Raw genomic sequence first — 18,829 nt, forward strand, 5'->3', positions numbered from 1 at the left:
TTTTGGAGGTGGAAAGCAGATATGGTATTTAAACTGTTTAGAAACATAGCAAGTTATAAGACAGGTGAGAAGTTATGGCTGACAACAACAGCATTTTGTTCTGCTTCTTTTCACAGAAATAATCAACATTGAGTAATCACATGAAGTTAATGTGAGAGGCTTTTTTTTTTTTTGTCATTGCTGTAATGTAAAAACAAGCGAAGTTCTGCCTGGCAACTGAACTTTCCCCTCATTGGTTTAAACTCATTTCTGTTTCCTCCTCTTTCTTAGTGTGGGACAAAAGGAATCATGTGTGTTAAAAGTTTTTTTTTGTACCAAAGCAGGTAAAGAAGACCTATTTAAGAGGATAGATTGTTTGTTTTTATTATTTGTATTATTTATTTATTTATTTATTTTGGGGTATTCTGACCGATATAAGCTAAAAACCTTAGACGCAAAGTAAATGAAACTTGGTTCGCATGAGTTAGTGAGCTGTGTGTCGCTTAATGAGACAGAGGACGAATATACCGATTTCGTCTTCAAATACCGCCCCCTACCAATGCACATGTTCACACCACTAAACAGGCTTTTTACCCACATCATTTAGGAAAAAGCCCCCTCGCTCCTCCTCTGTTGCCTACCCCCCGTTTTCACCCCCACAGCCGTTCGCCACCCGGGGGTAAAAGGACCTCCCATTTCCAGACTGGCAGCAATAGGAAGAGCCGCAGAAAAAGTCATTTAAGAATTATCTTTTCTACGCTCAAGCAGACAGCCTCTCTCTCTCTCTCTCTCGCTCGCTCGCTCTCTCTCTCTCCCTCACACAGCCCGCTGCTGTCGCTTTGATCTTCCCTTAACAACAGTGCACGTCACAAGGCTGCATCGCACAGAAAGGGAGTTTTGTCAGGCGGAACGCGGCGCGAGACTTGTTCAGTGGCTTGCAAGCAGCAGAGAGGGCGAGAGCGGCATCAGCACAAACCTCCATCCTTGCCGAAAAAAAGACGACTTTTTCCACCTCTTTACTCAACTTTTTCTTCCTCCGTGCCAAAGTCAGCGCCGAAGCCATGGAGCACCAGCTGTTCTGCTGCGAGGTGGATACCATAAGAAGAGCTTACCACGACGCCAACTTGTTGAATGACCGAGTTTTACAGACAATGCTCAAAGCGGAGGAAAACTACCTCCCCTCGCCCAATTATTTCAAATGCGTGCAGAAAGAAATTGTACCCAAAATGAGGAAAATCGTCGCCACATGGATGCTAGAGGTTTGTATAGCCCGACATTTAATATTACACAACTTTGTCTCAAGATGATTGTCCCTTATGCTCTTTGGACCCGATCTCCTAATGCAGGCCCATTAGTAACAGGGATTTTTTTTTTTTTAAAAAAACATTCTATCTCTGATCATCTTCCCACTATTCGATTTCAACGCTGTGAGCATTCTTGAATGTTTTGCTTTTTTTTTCTTTTTCTTTTTTTTTAAAATCTGCCTTACGAAAGTATTATTCCTCTCACTACAGGGGATTGATGTCGTTTCCCTTTAAACATAACCGCTGAATTGTATAGAATTCCTTTAACTTTGTTCGGTTCGTTTGGTTTTAAACCAAAGTAAGGTGAAATGTAGTTTACACGAATTTATTTCAATTTAATATCAATGTACACGTATGCAATCCCACTCGTGCCAGTAGCCTATTATGCGCCATCTTTGCTGTCGTGTGGAGAAGTTGTTTTAATACCTTAAAAATACAGAAAAAGCCTAAACTTTGACATTTCTCACATATTGTTCTTCATCCTGAGAGCTTTAAGTCATATGTATAAGTTAGTGTCGGTTCCTGGAAGTAGTCTTTATAATTATACGTTAAAACTTTTGTTTCATTTCTCAATGCCTCATGCACAACGTCCCTGAAGGTCGGATAAATAAATAAGATATTTACTTTGTTTCTGACGGAAAAATCTTGATATAAATATTCGGATTATGATCCTCATCGGTTATCCTGGATTTACATGTGCTTTATGTGTGATTTTGCCCACTAGAATAATTTATATTAATTTTTGAAATGTGTGCGGGGTGTAAATGCGGCATGCTCCGCATCATTGCGGACACCTTGCGAAATTAAATTAATTTCACTTACTTTTCGTTACCAAATTCAACATATTATTGCTGTAGCCGATAGAATATATGTAGCTGGACATTGTCGTGTAACTTAGAAGCGCCGAAACAATTTTATTATATTTTTAAATATTTTTTGAAAAGATGACGAACTAGAAATTGCTTCCGCGAGCCTGGAGCCGGACGCCACCTTTGTGTATTAGGAAGCAACGACCCCTAGCATCTATTGCTAACTTCAACTTATGTACTGTCACTGTAAACACTGAACAGATCAATCGATTTAATAAATACTTTGCACCATATTACGTTTGTTAATCATTCATTTGATTGCATTTATTTAACAAGCATACACTGCTTCACATCATATTCAAAAGAGACTTCGAGCCATAACTCGATTTTTCAATTTAGGCTGAATGCATGAAAAAAGTTGTTGATCTTGATATATTTCTGGCTCTTTCCAAGTTGAAAATAACATATTTATTTAGCTGTTATACAGTCTGTTCTCTCGTATGCTTCAAGTGCCGTATTCTCATAATACGTTTCTTACCAGGTGTGTGAAGAACAGAAATGTGAAGAGGAGGTTTTCCCTTTGGCCATGAATTACTTGGACAGGTTTCTGTCTGTCGAACACACTAAAAAGACGCGACTGCAGCTGCTGGGAGCCGCCTGCATGTTCTTGGCCTCCAAAATGAAGGAAACGGTGCCTTTAACAGCTGAAAAGCTTTGCATATACACGGATAACTCCATACGCCCCTGCGAACTATTGGTAATTACCTATTAATGTATTGTTGATTAGGTAATTCGGTCGTCTGTCAGTTTGGATCACTTTGTAATTGTGTGCAGATTGTGTCTGTAATGACTTAGTTTGCAAGAAGGACAAGTTATGCAGTCCATGCAGACATTGCATGTCATTCTTCATTTTGGTGCTTACCATTTTTCTTTGAAACCTACGAATCAAATCGTTGTACTTTGCAATTGGCCCTATAAATTTAGTAGCTTGAGTCAAGAAAAGATAAAACCATTTGAGGAAAGACACCATCTAGAGGCCAATGATAGTATTCTATCCGTATATATATATATAAAAAAAGTACTTTTCTAGAAACTTTTGAGACACTTTATCTCAAAAACCACACACTTTCCTGTCTTCCTCACAGCAAATGGAGCTACTTGTACTCAATAAGCTGAAGTGGGATCTAGCCTCTGTGACGCCACATGACTTCATTGAACATTTTCTCACCAAACTGCCCATTCACCAGAGCACCAAGCAAATTCTGCGCAAACATGCACAGACATTTGTTGCTCTCTGCGCAACAGGTATGCACCTTCTTACTTTCCTTTTGATCTGTTTAGATTTGTGGTGTTTTGACATGACCAAAAAGCCTATTCTTTATTGCAAAACACTTGCAAGAATGTACATGGGGCATTTAGAGACAATTGTTTCGGTTTTCCTCTTCAATTTGCAATCAGAAAGCATTTTTATTGGGATGGAAAGAACTGCTCTAATTCCTCATGCAGAGGTATTATAAACTGACGTGAGCGTCTGCGAGTGAGAGGAAGTCTGTTTCCTTTTGTGGTGATTGCTGTGTCTGCACCATGCCTCTTCAGAGGCCCAAGAGCTGCTCAGCAGCAGCCTGCTAATGCACAGTCTCTGAACATTTGACAAAAAAAAAGAGGAAGCTTTCTGGTACTTCTTTGTGAATTACAGGAGATATACAACATGCTGTGGAGCTGAGTTATGTTGTAGAAGTGAGTGGAGTATGCATCTGCTTTTTGCATAAGGGTGTAACTCTTCCCCTAAAAGATCTTTTTTTGTTTGTGACATGCGGAACCCCATCAGTCTCTATTGTTATGTAATCTATTGCATTCAACTCATGGTCAGTTTATCGTCTGTCTGAAATAGCCTTTAGTGTCTCAGGAAGGAATCTCTCCGCTTTAGGCCTTTCATTCTTTCTTTGTCCTTCTTTTGACATGGTGGGTATCACTGCAGCTCACACCCCTTTTATGTTTATGACCTCAATTTCTTTTGGGAAGTGGCCTGGGATTGCAGCCAGGAAGATTGTGCTTGGGTGGGTAGTGAGGAAGGGGGCTAGCCATGGTCATGAATAGATTTTGCTGATGGCTCCTGTGCCTTTATGTTCAATTTGTCTTAACAGTTGCCCTCTCGTCACTGGGCTAGCAATGGTAGACTGCTACCTATGAGAGGGGCCGTTGTGCTGTGCTGCTGCACTCTCCATGTGTGGGCAGGACCCATAGTGAGTGAGTGAGTGAGAGAAGGAGAGAGAGGGGGAAAAGTCCCTACTTTGATTTATAATGTCTTCCCTCTCATGCAGGCGGTGTGGGAAGACGAGTTACCACTGAGCTAGCACTCACATTACAGCCACTTTAAGTAGAAGGGGAGTCGTTTTCTTGGGAACCAAACTGAACTTGAATATAAAGGTCTATAAGCTCTGGGTGTGTTGCACCAAGATATATGTGTGTGTATGTGGTAATGGTTTGGTTTTACTGGAGAGTTTCTGTTTGATGGTAACAGAGTTAGAATATGGGTTTGGGTACCATCCTAAGACCTAAAGCAAAGTACCCAACCCTACCTACCCCAACCCCCACCCCCCAAAACAACAACAACAAATGACATTTGAGTCTTATCATCCTTATAAAATGGTGTTATTTATGTGATCTGCAGATGTCAATTTCATCGCCAGCCCTCCCTCAATGATCGCAGCAGGAAGTGTCGCTGCAGCCGTGCAGGGACTCTACTTGAAAGGTGCAGACAGTTCTTTATCCTCTCAGAACCTCACCAACTACCTGTCCCAAGTTATCAGGAGTGACCCTGTAAGTCCCACACATCCTTGCTGTTTTTTCACAAAGAAAGTGTCTCTGTACCAAGTTTCAAACTTATACTGATAAATTCTTCTTGTTCCTTCTACAGGACTGTCTTCGATCGTGCCAAGAGCAGATCGAATCTCTGCTGGAGTCCAGTTTAAGGCAAGCACAGCAGCAAAGCATCTCCACAGAAAGCAAACGCGTGGAGGAGGACGTGGATCTCTCGTGCACTCCTACAGATGTCAGGGACATTAACATCTGAGGGTGTCAGCCTTCATCTAGAGTCTTGTTTATTCATTGGTGTAATGGGCTTTGACCAGTGGCTTCATGGGACTAGAGGGCACACAGCCCCCGCACCATTAAAGCCCACACTGACACCTCACCCAATCTAATCAGCCCCTCAGAGTGCCTTCACTGTTGCCCCAACAGTGGCACTCCCAGTGGCCTACACGATTGGGCTGTTGCTGGCCAGGACCACCAGAAGAGGACAAGGGAAGGATATAAACCTTGATCATCCCTTCCGGGTTGCTTATTTCTCTCTTTTTCAAACCCTCTTCAAATAATTTGTCAAAAAAAGACAAAAATGTATAGTTAATCTAGGATTTTTTAAATTGCAACAGCTGCATATATTATTTATGTAGTTGGTACTTGTCTAATGCACAGACAAGGAAATAGGTTGGTAATTTTATTTCAAGTGTATCAGTAACCATTATTTGAAAGAGAAGAGGCATTTTTGTTTTTTATCTCTTTCTTTTAGCTAGAATAATGTCACACATGCTAACAGTCACCCCAGACAGTTTTTTTTTTGCAGTCTAGGCATGTGTATGTATCCCTGCTTGCTTATGCGTTTAGTCACTTTATTCTATTGTCTAGACTTTTAAAATCCCTAACATGTTTCTTTTTCTTTCAAAATGGCTTGTGTAACCCTAGTATATTTTGATAAGCATGTGCTATTCTATGTTATGATTTAGAGGCCTGTGGATTGCCAAAGCTAAGGCTTTAACTTAACACCAGACAAAACCATTTCCTCCACCCCCACCCCATTTTTGTTTGTTTGTGTGATTGTCCTCACTGCCAATGCCATCACTGGTTGTGACACAATAAGCTTCTCTCCTACCCGCTTCCTATGTTACATTCACAGTGCAATCCACAGTCTACTTTCTGTTTAGATTTAGGTATTATTATCTAAAACCATTCCATTAAAAAAAAAGCACTTTCAGTCCGTCTTGTAAGGCTGACTTATGAAAAAACCCACATTTGTAAAACAAAACTGAAAAAAAACATGGAATGGAGTAGGATTTGATGGCAGGATTTTTTTTTCCTGTCTGCAGCATGGAGCAGGTCTCTTTATTGTGTTATAGGCTAGAGAAAGAGAGAGAAACTGAGAGTTGGAAAATAAATGGATTCTCAGAATAGTAGAGGAACATTACAGCAACGTCACCATCCTACTGGCTGAGATGGACGTAGGAGAACATTGAGGTGCAATCTCAATGAACAACCCACGCAAGCCTGCCACCATTCAGCACCAGGCCCATTGATGCGTAAAACACTAAAGTAGAAAAAACAAAGCTTTTTACAAAGATTCAGAACTATTTATTTTGTTCTATCCCCACCTCGTATAAGGCCAGTATGGAACATGACAACAGGATGCCCGAGTTTTGAAGTGTGCTCAACGCACGAATGTTTGCTACCTTGTGTGAAATGTTGGGTTTTTTTTTGGAAGATCAGAGAAGCGCCATAGTTATTGTTCAGAGCCAACAAACTCTGGATGAGCGAGAGAAAAGAAAAAAACAGAATTACAAGAGAAAACAAAGTGCTGTGGCCTCTACAAGATTTTGCACAAACCCCAAGATGTAATGTCCACTCTTAAATCTCTTTGGAGGAGAAAACAGGGACAAAGACAGATGTTAGAGGTGGAAGAGTAAGACGTTAAAAAGGGGGTGACGCCTGGACATCAGAAAGTAACTGCAGAACTAAACTAAGGTGTTTGTACAATGAGAAAAGAAGAGAACACGGGAGAACACACTCCTCATATTTAGCTGCTATGGTGGGATTTCCGGCAAGTATGAAACTCTGAACGAAAAAAAGAAAAAAAAAAAAGGAAAAGACATGCTTTGTTCTCTTGTCTTGTTTTGCTGCTATTTTTGGTTTTGTCTATGTATAATGTCAATATACTGCCATAGGTTTTTAATTTTCTCATAGAAAATTATGATATTGACATCTGTTTCTTTTGGTAGTTTTTTTATGTGATCAGTTTTTATTAATGTGATTTCTGCGCTATTCCAAAAAAACAAATGAGGAAAAAAAGAAAAAAAAAAAGACAAATGTTCCTGTTTTACCCACAATACCTCAACCAGTCATGATTTAGTAATGATGATTTTTTTTTCCTCAGTTCTGTCTTTTGTTTTACTTCATTATTCAATGTCTGCTGGTCCGGTAATTGGACACCCATTATACATTACATTCTCCTTCTGGGTCCTGATATAAGCAAAAAAAAAAAAAAAAAAAAGGTGTGAGAGAGAGAGAGAAAGAGAGTGCATTAAATGAAATTGGTGCCATAAAGTTTTAACTGTTTCATTAAAAGAGACTTGTATGCCCCTGCTTTTAGGCCACTTGTGGCCCGGTCTAAATGTATTTATGAAGCTTTTGTTCAAACTGAAAGCAGATATGATTTTGTGAATTTTACAAAGCCATAGTTTTGTAGTAATTTAACATGGCTCCCAGGTCAGAAGCTGGATATGTTGCTTTGAACACAGGAAGCTTGGCATGTTAACATCACATGTGTCAATATCACAATAAATGGCATGTAGATGCAACCAGCAGTACTTCTCATCCTTTTTCACATTTCTTTCATGGGATATTTCCAAAATTGTAAAATGCTTTCATCAAGAGTTGATTCTTGATTCCCCCCCCCCCCTTTCCCCCATTGATTTCCCTTTTAGCCATAGACATGGTGCTGCTATGAGTTCTGCATTGTGACTGGAGATAATTCTTTTATATATAAAGAGGTGCAGCTTGGAGTTATAGGGTCAGCTACTGGCTAACCCAGGACCCAGGGGGACAAAACCACACACTATCCTCTGTATAGTATCAGGAATGTTTGTTACCTCAAGACAAAAAAGTATAATGAGCTGTGTGTTCTGCAAGCCAAGACATAAAGTTTTTTAAATGAATAAATAATTGTAAAATAAAAGATGAGCTGGTTGTGGAGGCATGCACCCATGTTTTTCTTTTGAATGTGCACGGAGAGATAGCGACTCAGACAACGTCAGAGAAGTTATCACATCCGTCTTTCCCCAAAACCCTGAAAAGCTTGGCTTTGTGTCTTGTAAATGAGAGCAGATGCTCTTTTTAGCTTTTGTAGTCTTGAATGGTGTTAATCAAGGAACACTCTAGTAGATGTGGTGATGAACCAGAAATAAAATGTCACTTCATCAAACTTTGTTTTCTTTTCTTTCTTTGCTGGTCCGAAATGCACATCTTTACTTGCAGAACCGTTCTAGACATTATGTTAGCTAGAATTAAAGTTGAGCTTCGAAGCCAACTGTTTTACTTTGTCTGTTTTCTCTCCTTAACAGCAGCCAAGAAGTACTTTTACTGCTTGTATTATCTATGAATAGTTTATCTATGGAAAAACTGCAAGGTGGTGTGATGTTGCCTGATACAAATACATTGGTTATTCTCCCAATGACATCATGTCCTGAAAGTTTTATTCCTCTTAGACCTCAGCAATTTGCCACACCTTACCTCTGACTGTTACAAGGCACTGACACTGGAGACTCCTTTCATAAACATTGTTGATAACAATCAACAACACTCTGCTCTAAATATTTTTGAGAAGCCCAGAAAAAAATATTACGTTCCTTACAATAGCGTGTGACCCTATCGGAAAATAGTTCCGAGTAGAACACCTGCCTTTTAAAGAAAACCTGAACGTTGATTTACTTTGGGAGCAGGGATCTATATTATACAATTAAAAGTATTTTTTAATTGAAATCAACAGATCATTTACAGCCTCTGATTTATGACATATACATACCTTCATCAGACAAGTTCAATAATAAATTGTATCTTCCATCACCATTCTATTCAAGGTATTTATATTTTCTGGGATATTATTAATCCATTTTGGACATGAGCTATAAAGGTCCAAGTCCATATAGAAAGTTCTGATCCACTATCTCAGAACCTCAAATTGCTCTTAATTACTACCAATAAATGACTATCAGAAGTACACAAGTTCATAAACCCTACATGTACATAAAGATGAATATTCGTCTATTCACGGCACAGCCAGTCATGCAGACTTTGTTTAGCCCATACTTGATTTACTGAAAAAAAAAAATCAAAGGAGAACAACTCTGACTATTTCACACACTCTTCTTTCTGACTAAGGACTGTGATAATGCTGTGTCTTTGGCACTTGGCATCCTCGTGTTTGCGGTTTTTGGAGGAGGGAGCAGCATTTCTTCCCACACTCTAGCAAAGGCGTAGCGAAAGGCTTGCCCGGACGTGCGACTTCCACGGCACGAGTGACTGTACATCTTCCAGCCTGGCGCCTGTAAATTTGACTTTAACCCGAGCAGTCACAACAAAGCATCCATCTTCAGTGATGTGGTTTACCTGTGCTGAGAAAGGCCAGAGTAATAATAATAATAATAATAATAAAATCCATATAAGATCTATTCCACAGAGCAACAATAGATGAAAGATGATCAGTAGTTTCTATGGACTTGGATTGAATCGTGTAATCTGTTGGAGAAATTTATGGAGCAGGATTTCCTATGGGGTTTTCCAGAAGCTAGGGCACCGGACATAGCAGGTAATCTTACGGTCCTAGGCAAGCATAGGTTATACGCTTCTGGAAGGTGCTGTTCTCATTTCTTGCAGCATAGCACATAGTTTTAAGAACAGGCCTAGTTGTTAGGTGACAATCAAGAGCCATATCCAGGGAGAAGACAAGCACGCTAATCAGATCGTCTGCTAGCTGCAATGAGTCGTCACCCAGGGTTCACAATATAGAAACTGTGTCTGTTTCCCGAGCTACACAAAACTGTATAAATGTATTATCCATATTAGAATAAAATTAGATCACAGTGAATGCTCAGCCAGCACCTTTGAACCGCAGCTAGGACTGTTACATAAGATGTCTTGCAGCTATAGCACTTGTAAATGAATTGATTACCGATCAGAACTTAATTTCACTGGATCCCTTACCTACATGTCTCTTTAAACAGATAATAGAAGTAGCTACCGAACCCCTTCTAAAAATAATAAATTATGCCCTTAGCATAGGTTATGTGCCTAAATCTTTTAAACAAGCTGCTATGTCCAAGATCCTAGAACAGGTTGTAGCACAGTAGTTATGCCCATCTGTGCATAGGAATAACATTCATGATTCATGAAATGTATCAGACTTAGGCCTTATAACAGCACAGAGATAGCACTGGTTAAAGTGGTAAATGAACTGCCAATGGCCTGACCACTGTTGTGCCTCCATGCTGGTTTTACTTGATCTTACTACAGCTTTTGACACCATTGACCATGCTAGTCTACTTAATAGGCTAGAAAATGTTGTTGATGTTAAGGGGACAGCCCTCTACTGGCTCGGGTCTTTTTTGACTGATCGCTATTAGTTTGTAGATGTTTAAGCGTACTGAGTTTATGTTCGGTGTTCACGAGGTTCTGTTTTAGGCCAACTGTTTTTCTCTTTACATAAGCTACCCCTTGGTGGAACTATTGTAAACATGAGATTAGCTTTCACTGTTATGCTGATGACACTATATCTTTTAGGTAAGTCAGATTAGACACACCAGGTTATTAAGGCTGAAGAATGTATAAAGGACATTATAGAGTGGATGATTACTAACTTTATCCTGCTTAACTCTGACAAGACAGAAGTCCTTGTACCAGGACCACAGGCATCCAGAAGTAAGCTTTATGATTACAGAGTAACTCTGGATAGTCTTTCTGTTTCATTATGTGCTCTCGTAGAAATACTGCTAAGATAAGAAAATGATATCACTGCTTGATACAGAAACACTAGTTCATGCTTTCCAGGTTAGATTACTGTCTGTTCCAGTAGGAGCACAAAAAAAAAACACCAATTAGTCCAGAAAACAGCAGCTAACTAAAGGCCTAAGTAGAACCAGAAGATCACCCCTATCTTATCCACACAGCTTCACAGAGCCCCATAGTTATGGGACAGCCTTCCAATTAGTGTTCAGGACTCAGAAACAGTCTCAGTGTTTAAGTCCAGGTTGAAAACACATTTGTTTAGTCTATCTTTTTATGAAAAGTTTTCCTTAGGTAAAGGAGCAGACCTGGAGGGTTCAAGGGCATAGTGTTTGGCGAACTGGGATGTTTGGATGCTGTCGCCTTACCACACTCGCAAGTCTCTCAGGTTTGCTGAAGCCCTCATGTCCGTGTCACCTTCTGGCTCTCCCTTTTTGTTATGCTGTCAAGGCTAGTTTTGCCAGAGTCCCTGCCTGCACTTTGCACATAATGTACATTGTCTTTAACCATCACATGGTTAAAAGCATACATAGTATTTTTCTCTCTCACTGCTATACATGCCACTCCCAGTGATCTGAGTTCCCAGAGTGACCACTGCTTCTTTCCAGACCTACCTGGTCCATCTTGATGCCCTACCCCTACCCCATTACTTGGTGGTGCACTCTACTGGGGATAGATCTGAATGGATAACCCATGCCCCATGGGATTGCTGTGGATAGAACGACTTGGAAACAATCATACCATCTTTGACTTGCCATTACGTCATTCAGCTTTGTGCTCGGGTTCATCAGTGAACATTCGAAGACTTCGGCCCAAGAAGAATTAGTGTTAAGGCTGTGATGAACTTTCAAATTGCATTGACCTGTTAGTTTCCCAGGAGCTCTTGGTTGCACAATTCCACTTTAATACAAACGGTTGTAGAAAGGGAGCCTGGTCCTCTCAAGGTTTCTTCCTCATATCATCTCAGAAAAGTGTTTCCTTGCCTACGTTACGTCACGCTTGCTCATGAGTGATAAATGTTAAAGATTAATAATAGCTTAGTTTGAAACCTTTGATACTTTAAACTTTCAATACAGAATTACTTGTTGCGTTAACCATCTCCACCTAAGATGATGCAGGGGCACTTTAGTCTTTTAATCTGTTCAAAATATGCAGTTCCTAATCTGTGTTTCCAAAATTTCAGATCTCATGCTAATACCTCAGTCACTGCTATTGCTCCTGTCATCTCCGAGATCGCTACCTAGCCAAGCCGAATGTCTGCAGTAACTCACAACTGTGTCATTTTGCTGCATTGCATTTTGGGACTTTGAGCCCAATGTTTGCACAAACATCTCTCAATTGGATTTCTCATTAATATAACATTGAATATAGCTGGTAAATAATGGGTGAGAAAAAGAGCTGTTCTTTTACTTTTAGGAGCAACCTGAGAGATCCAAAATATTCAATATAAGCACATTCATGAATTTCAGAGTGGATGTGCCTTTTAAATGATAGGTAATCATTAATAAGCAACTATTTCAAGCTCAAAAAAAAAAAAAAGTAGACCAACTGCATTTCGTACTTGAATTATGTACCAAGACCTTTTTTGTTTTTGCTGCTAATAGGAATTGCACATTTTATCATCCACATCATGAACTATGCAGGCAAGCAAGTGGCTTAATGCTGAGATTGGAGCTTGCGCGTGTGTCTATGTGTGTGTGCGCGCGCAAGGGTGGGGGGTATGAGGCACTGAGAAGAAAAAAAAAGGGAGATACTATGCCACCATTCAGCCAGGGGCCTTTTTTTCTAGAGTGCCCGCCGGTTGCATTTGTCACGTCCTCCTTTCATGTCACCACTCGCCACCTGCTCCTGAAATTCCTGAACATTTTCTGAAACCTTCCAGCGTCCTCCTTCATTTGCTCGGCCTTGCTCCCTTTCGCTGGCCCCAGCCACTCGGCTTGGCCAGCTGAAAGAAACCAAAGAAACATCGTTCCTCAAGCTTTCTTTTAGCCTTCGTTCACCAGCCCCCCTCCCCATCTTCATGTTCTACTGTGCTGCATTCAGAATGAGTCAGACACATAGAAACCCCTAGTACAGATCTATACATAATGCTTAACATGAGCATCCTAATGAAGAGGTCCAGCTTTTAGTTTGAATAAACATCTATCATTTTGAGCCAATTTCTAAAACTACTGCACACACACTTCTTAAAGCACATCTGTTTACAGAAGGCCATCACATAAATCTCTATATTCCATCCAGACAAAGGCAGGTCACACTGGAGCGAGTTGTGATTGGAGGCCTTTAGGGAAGAGTGCGGTTTTATCTGTCATTGCTCTGAAGGTGCCGCCATCGGGCCCCGTGTTCACCTGCTGCTGCACAGAGCGCAGACCAGCTGCCACTTTCAGCACCACCCTCTCATTCTCTGCCAACCCGGCTGAATTCAGAGCTGCACCTCCGCCTCAAAGCGCCAGCAGAGTAGAACAAAAAAGAACGGCTGTGCGTTGCCCGGCCCCTGCCCTCATGTGCCGGCCCCAGCGTGGCATTGTTGCAGCCGACCGCTATCTGTCAGCAGACTTTTGCTGACCACCCGTGAAACGGCATTGAGAGACCCAGCGGAGGAATTTCATGGGGCCCGGGCTTGGTTAACCAAAACTAACAAAAGGTAACCGGGATTTAGGCCAAGAGCAGGTGTAAGCATTCGCATGATAAAAATCACACTCGTTCTCTGGGGAGAAAGGAGGTAACTAATGATCCAGCATGGCGGCACTTCTACTGAAATTCAAGACACCTTTGAAGCTTTTATGGCTGTATGCTTCAACAAAGGATGAGGAGAGAAGGCAAATTCTCAAAGAAATTAAAATTGTTATTCCAGAGTATATAAGGTTCAGCTCTTTATTGCAAAACCTCACAAAGCCCAAGACTACAGAAAGTAAAAGATTTTGTACAATGGATTTACCTGATGTGCAAACGTGGATTAATTTCAAATAGTGATGTGTACAAAGATTAAAGCTTTAGTTATTAAGTTACCAATATAATACAGTTCTCCACAGCACTACCGAATACTCAAATCAGACTCAGAAATAGAAGGCATTGATTAATTTCCTATAACAGCAGATGAGACAGTAGTGCCTGCTGCAATTAATTGTTCTGGTTATCATTTCTATATCATGTTTATCGTTTCTATAGTAATAGCTCAAACAGGGTCTTGGAAGTGCATGTAACTGTGTACGTGTTGGGTCTGTGGTGAACTTGCACTGACCCATTAGTTCGTCAGGAGCTCTTGGTTGCTTAATTCCACGTAAATACAAACTTTTGTAGAAATGACATTATTTTTTATTATTCTGAGTCTGGTTCCTTTCAAGGTTTCTTCCTCATATCATCTCAGGGAGTTTTCCTTTGCCAGCATCACCTCAGGCTTGTTCATTAGAGACAAATTATTTAATTGTAAACTTTACCCTTTTTTCTGTTTCTATGCTTATGTGAAGCTGCTCTGAGACAATATGCTATGAATGCTATGAAAACCAATTTAATTCAAATTGTTGAAAGTTACAGTTTTCAGTAAGAAGTCTCTAGTTTCAGTGCTTTGTAACCATCACTGAAAGCTGTACCTCAAGGTTTTTCCAACAGATGATCTTCAGTTTACAATTTAAGAAGGTTTTATTATCCAAGTGATAACATGAGCTAGCTTGTTTCATGGGCATTCCACAACATTTACGGTACATTTAAATTTATAAAGAAAAAGTATGACATGATGTTCTGTAATAAATAAAAGAGTTTGACAATTGGCAATTATTTTGTCCATTTTGTGCCAATCATGGCAGTCATTTTTGTTTAACAATAATAAAATTCTTCAGGAAGGTCAACATGACGTGTTTTATGCCTTTCTTATGCAGATATTAAAAATGAATCTTACCTCAAATTCATTTTTGTATATCCCACAACTCTATTATTTATTTAGGCAGTTAGTCAGTTAATAAGAAACAACACATTTTTTGCAAACATTTCTGTTCACTAAATTTTTAATCTCAAATTCTGAAGGAAATATTGTTGAAATGTTGTATAATAGATGTTAATTTCACTACGAAAGAATAAACTGGTAATATTCTAGTTCTGATTTTCTCCAGCAGATGGAGACATGCATCTGTTAACATCCGTTTTCTTCAACCTCACCACCAGATGGCGGTCACACGCAGGAAAATGCAAGCAGGAAGCCAAAGTCAACCAGCAACTGATCCCAGATCAGCACAAATTTACCTTCCCAAAATCCGAGTCACTTCTGAATTATTTCTTGATAATTTACTGCGCGTCACAAGAAAGCATTGACCACCATTCGTTTACCAAAAACGTTCCCAAGCCTCGTCTCTGCATATAATACACAACTGCACCGTGTCTCGCTTGTGCTCTTGGCTTGCTGGGAGTCGGAGCTGTCTCTCGAACTACACTGTACGAGGATGCCTCAGAGCAGGATTTGGCTCTGCAGTCTTTCAGAATGACATTCCTTCTGATCTGGACACATACTCTTGGAAGTCTGCAGCCACGCTGAGTAAAGAACACACCTATGACACAGAGGAATGTATTAATTGTGCAGATGCACATATTCTGTATTGTGTTTAGTTCAATTTCATCTAGGGGTGGACAACATCAACAGATAAGAGTCAAGGCATAAAGTCAAAGAAGCATTTAATTAGAATATAAAACACAAAGTATCCAAAGAAATATGCCGAGCCAACTATATAAAGTGTGTGGAAAAACTGAATCTCTGTGAGATGTGATTGTGACAGACTGTTTCCGCTATCCTGATTATTTTATCTGGTGATAAAAGGTCAGGCTGAAGACAAAGTCACAAATTTTCAACATTTTTTAAATAAAATTCTTTCATTGGGAATTTTCAGTTGAAATATTTAGTGAATTACAAGAAAAACTACCGATGTAACTGTAGGATGTTATATCTCAAATATAATGCCAAATGTGAATGAAAAACTTATCCAGATATGTTGTCTGATATGCAAATCTGCATCAAATAAAAATAAATAAATAAATAAATAGTGAAACAGCTCTACCTGTCTAAACTTGGCCCTCACTCTTTCCATGTGTTCCTGGAGGCTCTCATTTTGTGGGTCATCATATGGAAACTTCTGGATAATTGCACTCAAAGACTCGACAGCTTTCAGTCGTTTTCTGGAAAAACAATTAGATTGTCTTTACTCTACAACCATACAGGACACATAGTTATCTGACCTAGACTAAATGGAATAACGATGGACAGAATGATATATCCATGAAAATCCCAAACCTCCTACCTCGTTTTAACATCCTCAGTGTTTCTTAGGAGACATTTCCAAGTGAGTGCAAAGCCGTGATAAAAGGAAACCTAGAATTATAGACATCAGTTTAAAAAAGGAAACGCACAAGTTATGGCGTATGATGTAATTATGCGTACCTCAGCTGAGAGTTTAGCACCATGAAGCATACCATGGTTTCGGCCCTCAATCATTCCCTGCTGCGATCCTTCCTTAAATCCTTCACGATACCCGTCTTTGTGGAACCTGCAGTCATCAGAGAAAAAACAAAAATTATGTGCACCCCTTGGAGGAGTTTCTGTATTAACCAGGGTTTAATCAATGTGAGTCCTAAACATGTCGAATTTTACTGCAAATCACAAAAAAAATCATTTGAGATGGTACAAGCTTTAAATAATTTTTTGGTGTAGTGGGTCACATAGCCATCTCACAGTTCAAGGTTTAATGGTTTCATCCTGAGCTTAGGTTACTGCTTGTGTGGAGTTTCTCTCCACATGGGTTTCCTTCAGTTCTCTAGTTTCCTCCAACCTCCCAAAAACATGCCTATAGACTTAATGTGTGACAAGTGCATGAATGAGAGAGAGAGAGAGAGAGTGTGTGTGTGTGTGTGTGTGTGTGTGTGTGTGTGTGTGTGTGTGTGTGTGTGTGTGTGCGTGCATGATGCTCTGAGACTGGCATCCATTCCACAGTCTGTATTCAATCTCTTCATTGGGATAAAATAATGACACATAGAAATAAATCTCTACATGAAGCTTGCAAATTAAAAAAAACAACATATAGTTATGACCATAATTACATTTATTTATTATGGGAGTAAAGAACAGCCATAATAAAACTTTACTGACATTGACATAAAATTATGAAGGAAAGTAGTGAAACTTTAGCATAATGTGGCTAAAGTGTTAGCGGCTAATTTGATTCGGGTGTTTAAATCAGCTCAAGTGTGTCTAATAAGCCAAATGCCTCCGTAGGTTATTTAAGGGATGTTTAAATAACAGCAAAAAATTTAGTACAAAGAACAAAGATGGCATTTCTTCCATCTTTAGGCACATTATTACCACGCAGCTAGCTGAGCTAAAATGATAAGGTACTGAAGGTAAATAGTATTAGCTTGCTAGCATTGTAATAAAATATTTTTTTACCTGTCGTCTGCCATTAGAATTGAGTCAAACAAATCTTCTGTGCCGTGATGAGAAACATCTGCCATTTTAATAGAATTGAGGTTCAGAAGTTATTCCGATATATAACAGTTAAACTGATATACAAACTAAACAAGCTACTGGCTCCTGGAAGAACGACTAGTTCAGACTTGTTCAAAACCGTTAGCGATTATCGCCACCTTGTGGAACGGAGCAACATCTCTGAATTAAATTGTTTTTAGCGTAAATTAAAGTTGCGACCGAGTCAATAATTTTGAATTGCACTGCAATGTATACTTTAGGGTTGTTTAGCGCCTGAAATTTTGGAGTCGACTCCGAATCGACTGCGACTTAAGTTGATTCCAAGAGTCGATTCCTTAAAAAAATACATATGCTAGATTTTTTTCTTGAAAAGTTACCAAACGACATAAATGATGTGTTTAATTCAGGGATTATTAAATGAAAAACTAGTACTTTATATGAATTTATTAAAAGTAAAACGAATTCTTTTCAGAGATGGTTACTGACTAAAACGAGTTCTTTTCAGAACCAGAATCGGTTTATTGGCCAAGTGTGTTGACACACACAAGAAATTTGGTTCCAGCTGTTTGTGACTCTCAAAAGTACAGACATAAATAACATTATACTATACAAGATAATACAGACATAAATAACATTATACTATACAAGACAAGATAATACAGACTGTACAAGACAATACAGACATAAATAACACTATAATATACAAGATAATACAGACAATAAATAGCAGTATACTATACAAGACAAGATAATACAGACTGTACAAGACAATACAGACATAAATAACACTATAATATACAAGATAATACAATACAGACTGTATAAGACAATGCAGATGGGATACAATATAGACAGTATGAGTATTAAATATGAATACAGAATATATGACTGATCAGTAATGTACATAACGTGTGAGAAGTGCATGGTAGTGCAAATAACAGTATTGTGTAATATTATGCTTTTGTACAATATACAGCAGCCGTAGTGTGTGTAACGTATAAGGATAATGTGATGACTGACAGTTCTGATAATGCAGTAATTATAGATATGAAGCTGGGAATATAATTATATTGAGTTGTTAATCAGGGTTATTGTCTGGGAAAAGAAACTGTTAATGTGTCTGGCATTTTTGGTAAGCAAAGTTCTGTAGAAGGGAGGAGCTGAAAGAGGTTGTGTCCAGGGTGTGAAGGGTGATTAGTGATTTTTCCTGCACGGTTTCTGGTTCTTGTATGGTACAAGTCCTGGGGGGTGGGCAGAGGGGCACCAATAATTTTTTTTCTGCTCTTTTTACTGTGTGTTGCAGTCTGTTTCTGTCCTGTTTTGTTGCTGGCACCAAACCAGATGGTGATGGATGTGAACAGGACAGATTCAATGACTGCAGTGTAGAATAGCATCAACAGCTCCAGTGGCAGACCTTATGTCCTTACGTCTGTGGCAGACCTTAATTG

General features: G+C 39.4%; 2 protein-coding genes across 2 annotated transcripts; one reads left to right on the top strand and one right to left on the bottom strand.

The window, feature by feature from the left end:
* The first annotated feature begins 667 nt into the window (after positions 1-667).
* Positions 668-7,719, top strand: ccnd1 (cyclin D1). Its single transcript, XM_027153189.2, has 5 exons — positions 668-1,238; positions 2,634-2,849; positions 3,238-3,397; positions 4,764-4,912; positions 5,010-7,719. The coding sequence occupies exons 1-5, from the start codon at positions 1,041-1,043 to the stop codon at positions 5,163-5,165; spliced, it is 879 nt and encodes a 292-aa protein (XP_027008990.1). The 5' UTR covers positions 668-1,040; the 3' UTR covers positions 5,166-7,719.
* Positions 7,720-14,901: 7,182 nt separating this feature from the next.
* On the bottom strand, positions 14,902-17,612 carry lto1 (LTO1 maturation factor of ABCE1). The gene is made up of 5 exons (XM_027153052.2): positions 17,343-17,612; positions 16,341-16,446; positions 16,201-16,271; positions 15,961-16,078; positions 14,902-15,456 (listed from the first exon to the last, which is right to left on the bottom strand). The coding sequence occupies exons 1-5, from the start codon at positions 17,405-17,407 to the stop codon at positions 15,385-15,387; spliced, it is 432 nt and encodes a 143-aa protein (XP_027008853.1). The 5' UTR covers positions 17,408-17,612; the 3' UTR covers positions 14,902-15,384.
* Positions 17,613-18,829: the final 1,217 nt, after the last annotated feature.

Source organism: Tachysurus fulvidraco, chromosome 2, assembly GCF_022655615.1.
Source record: "Tachysurus fulvidraco isolate hzauxx_2018 chromosome 2, HZAU_PFXX_2.0, whole genome shotgun sequence".
NCBI classification, from domain to species: domain Eukaryota; kingdom Metazoa; phylum Chordata; class Actinopteri; order Siluriformes; family Bagridae; genus Tachysurus; species Tachysurus fulvidraco.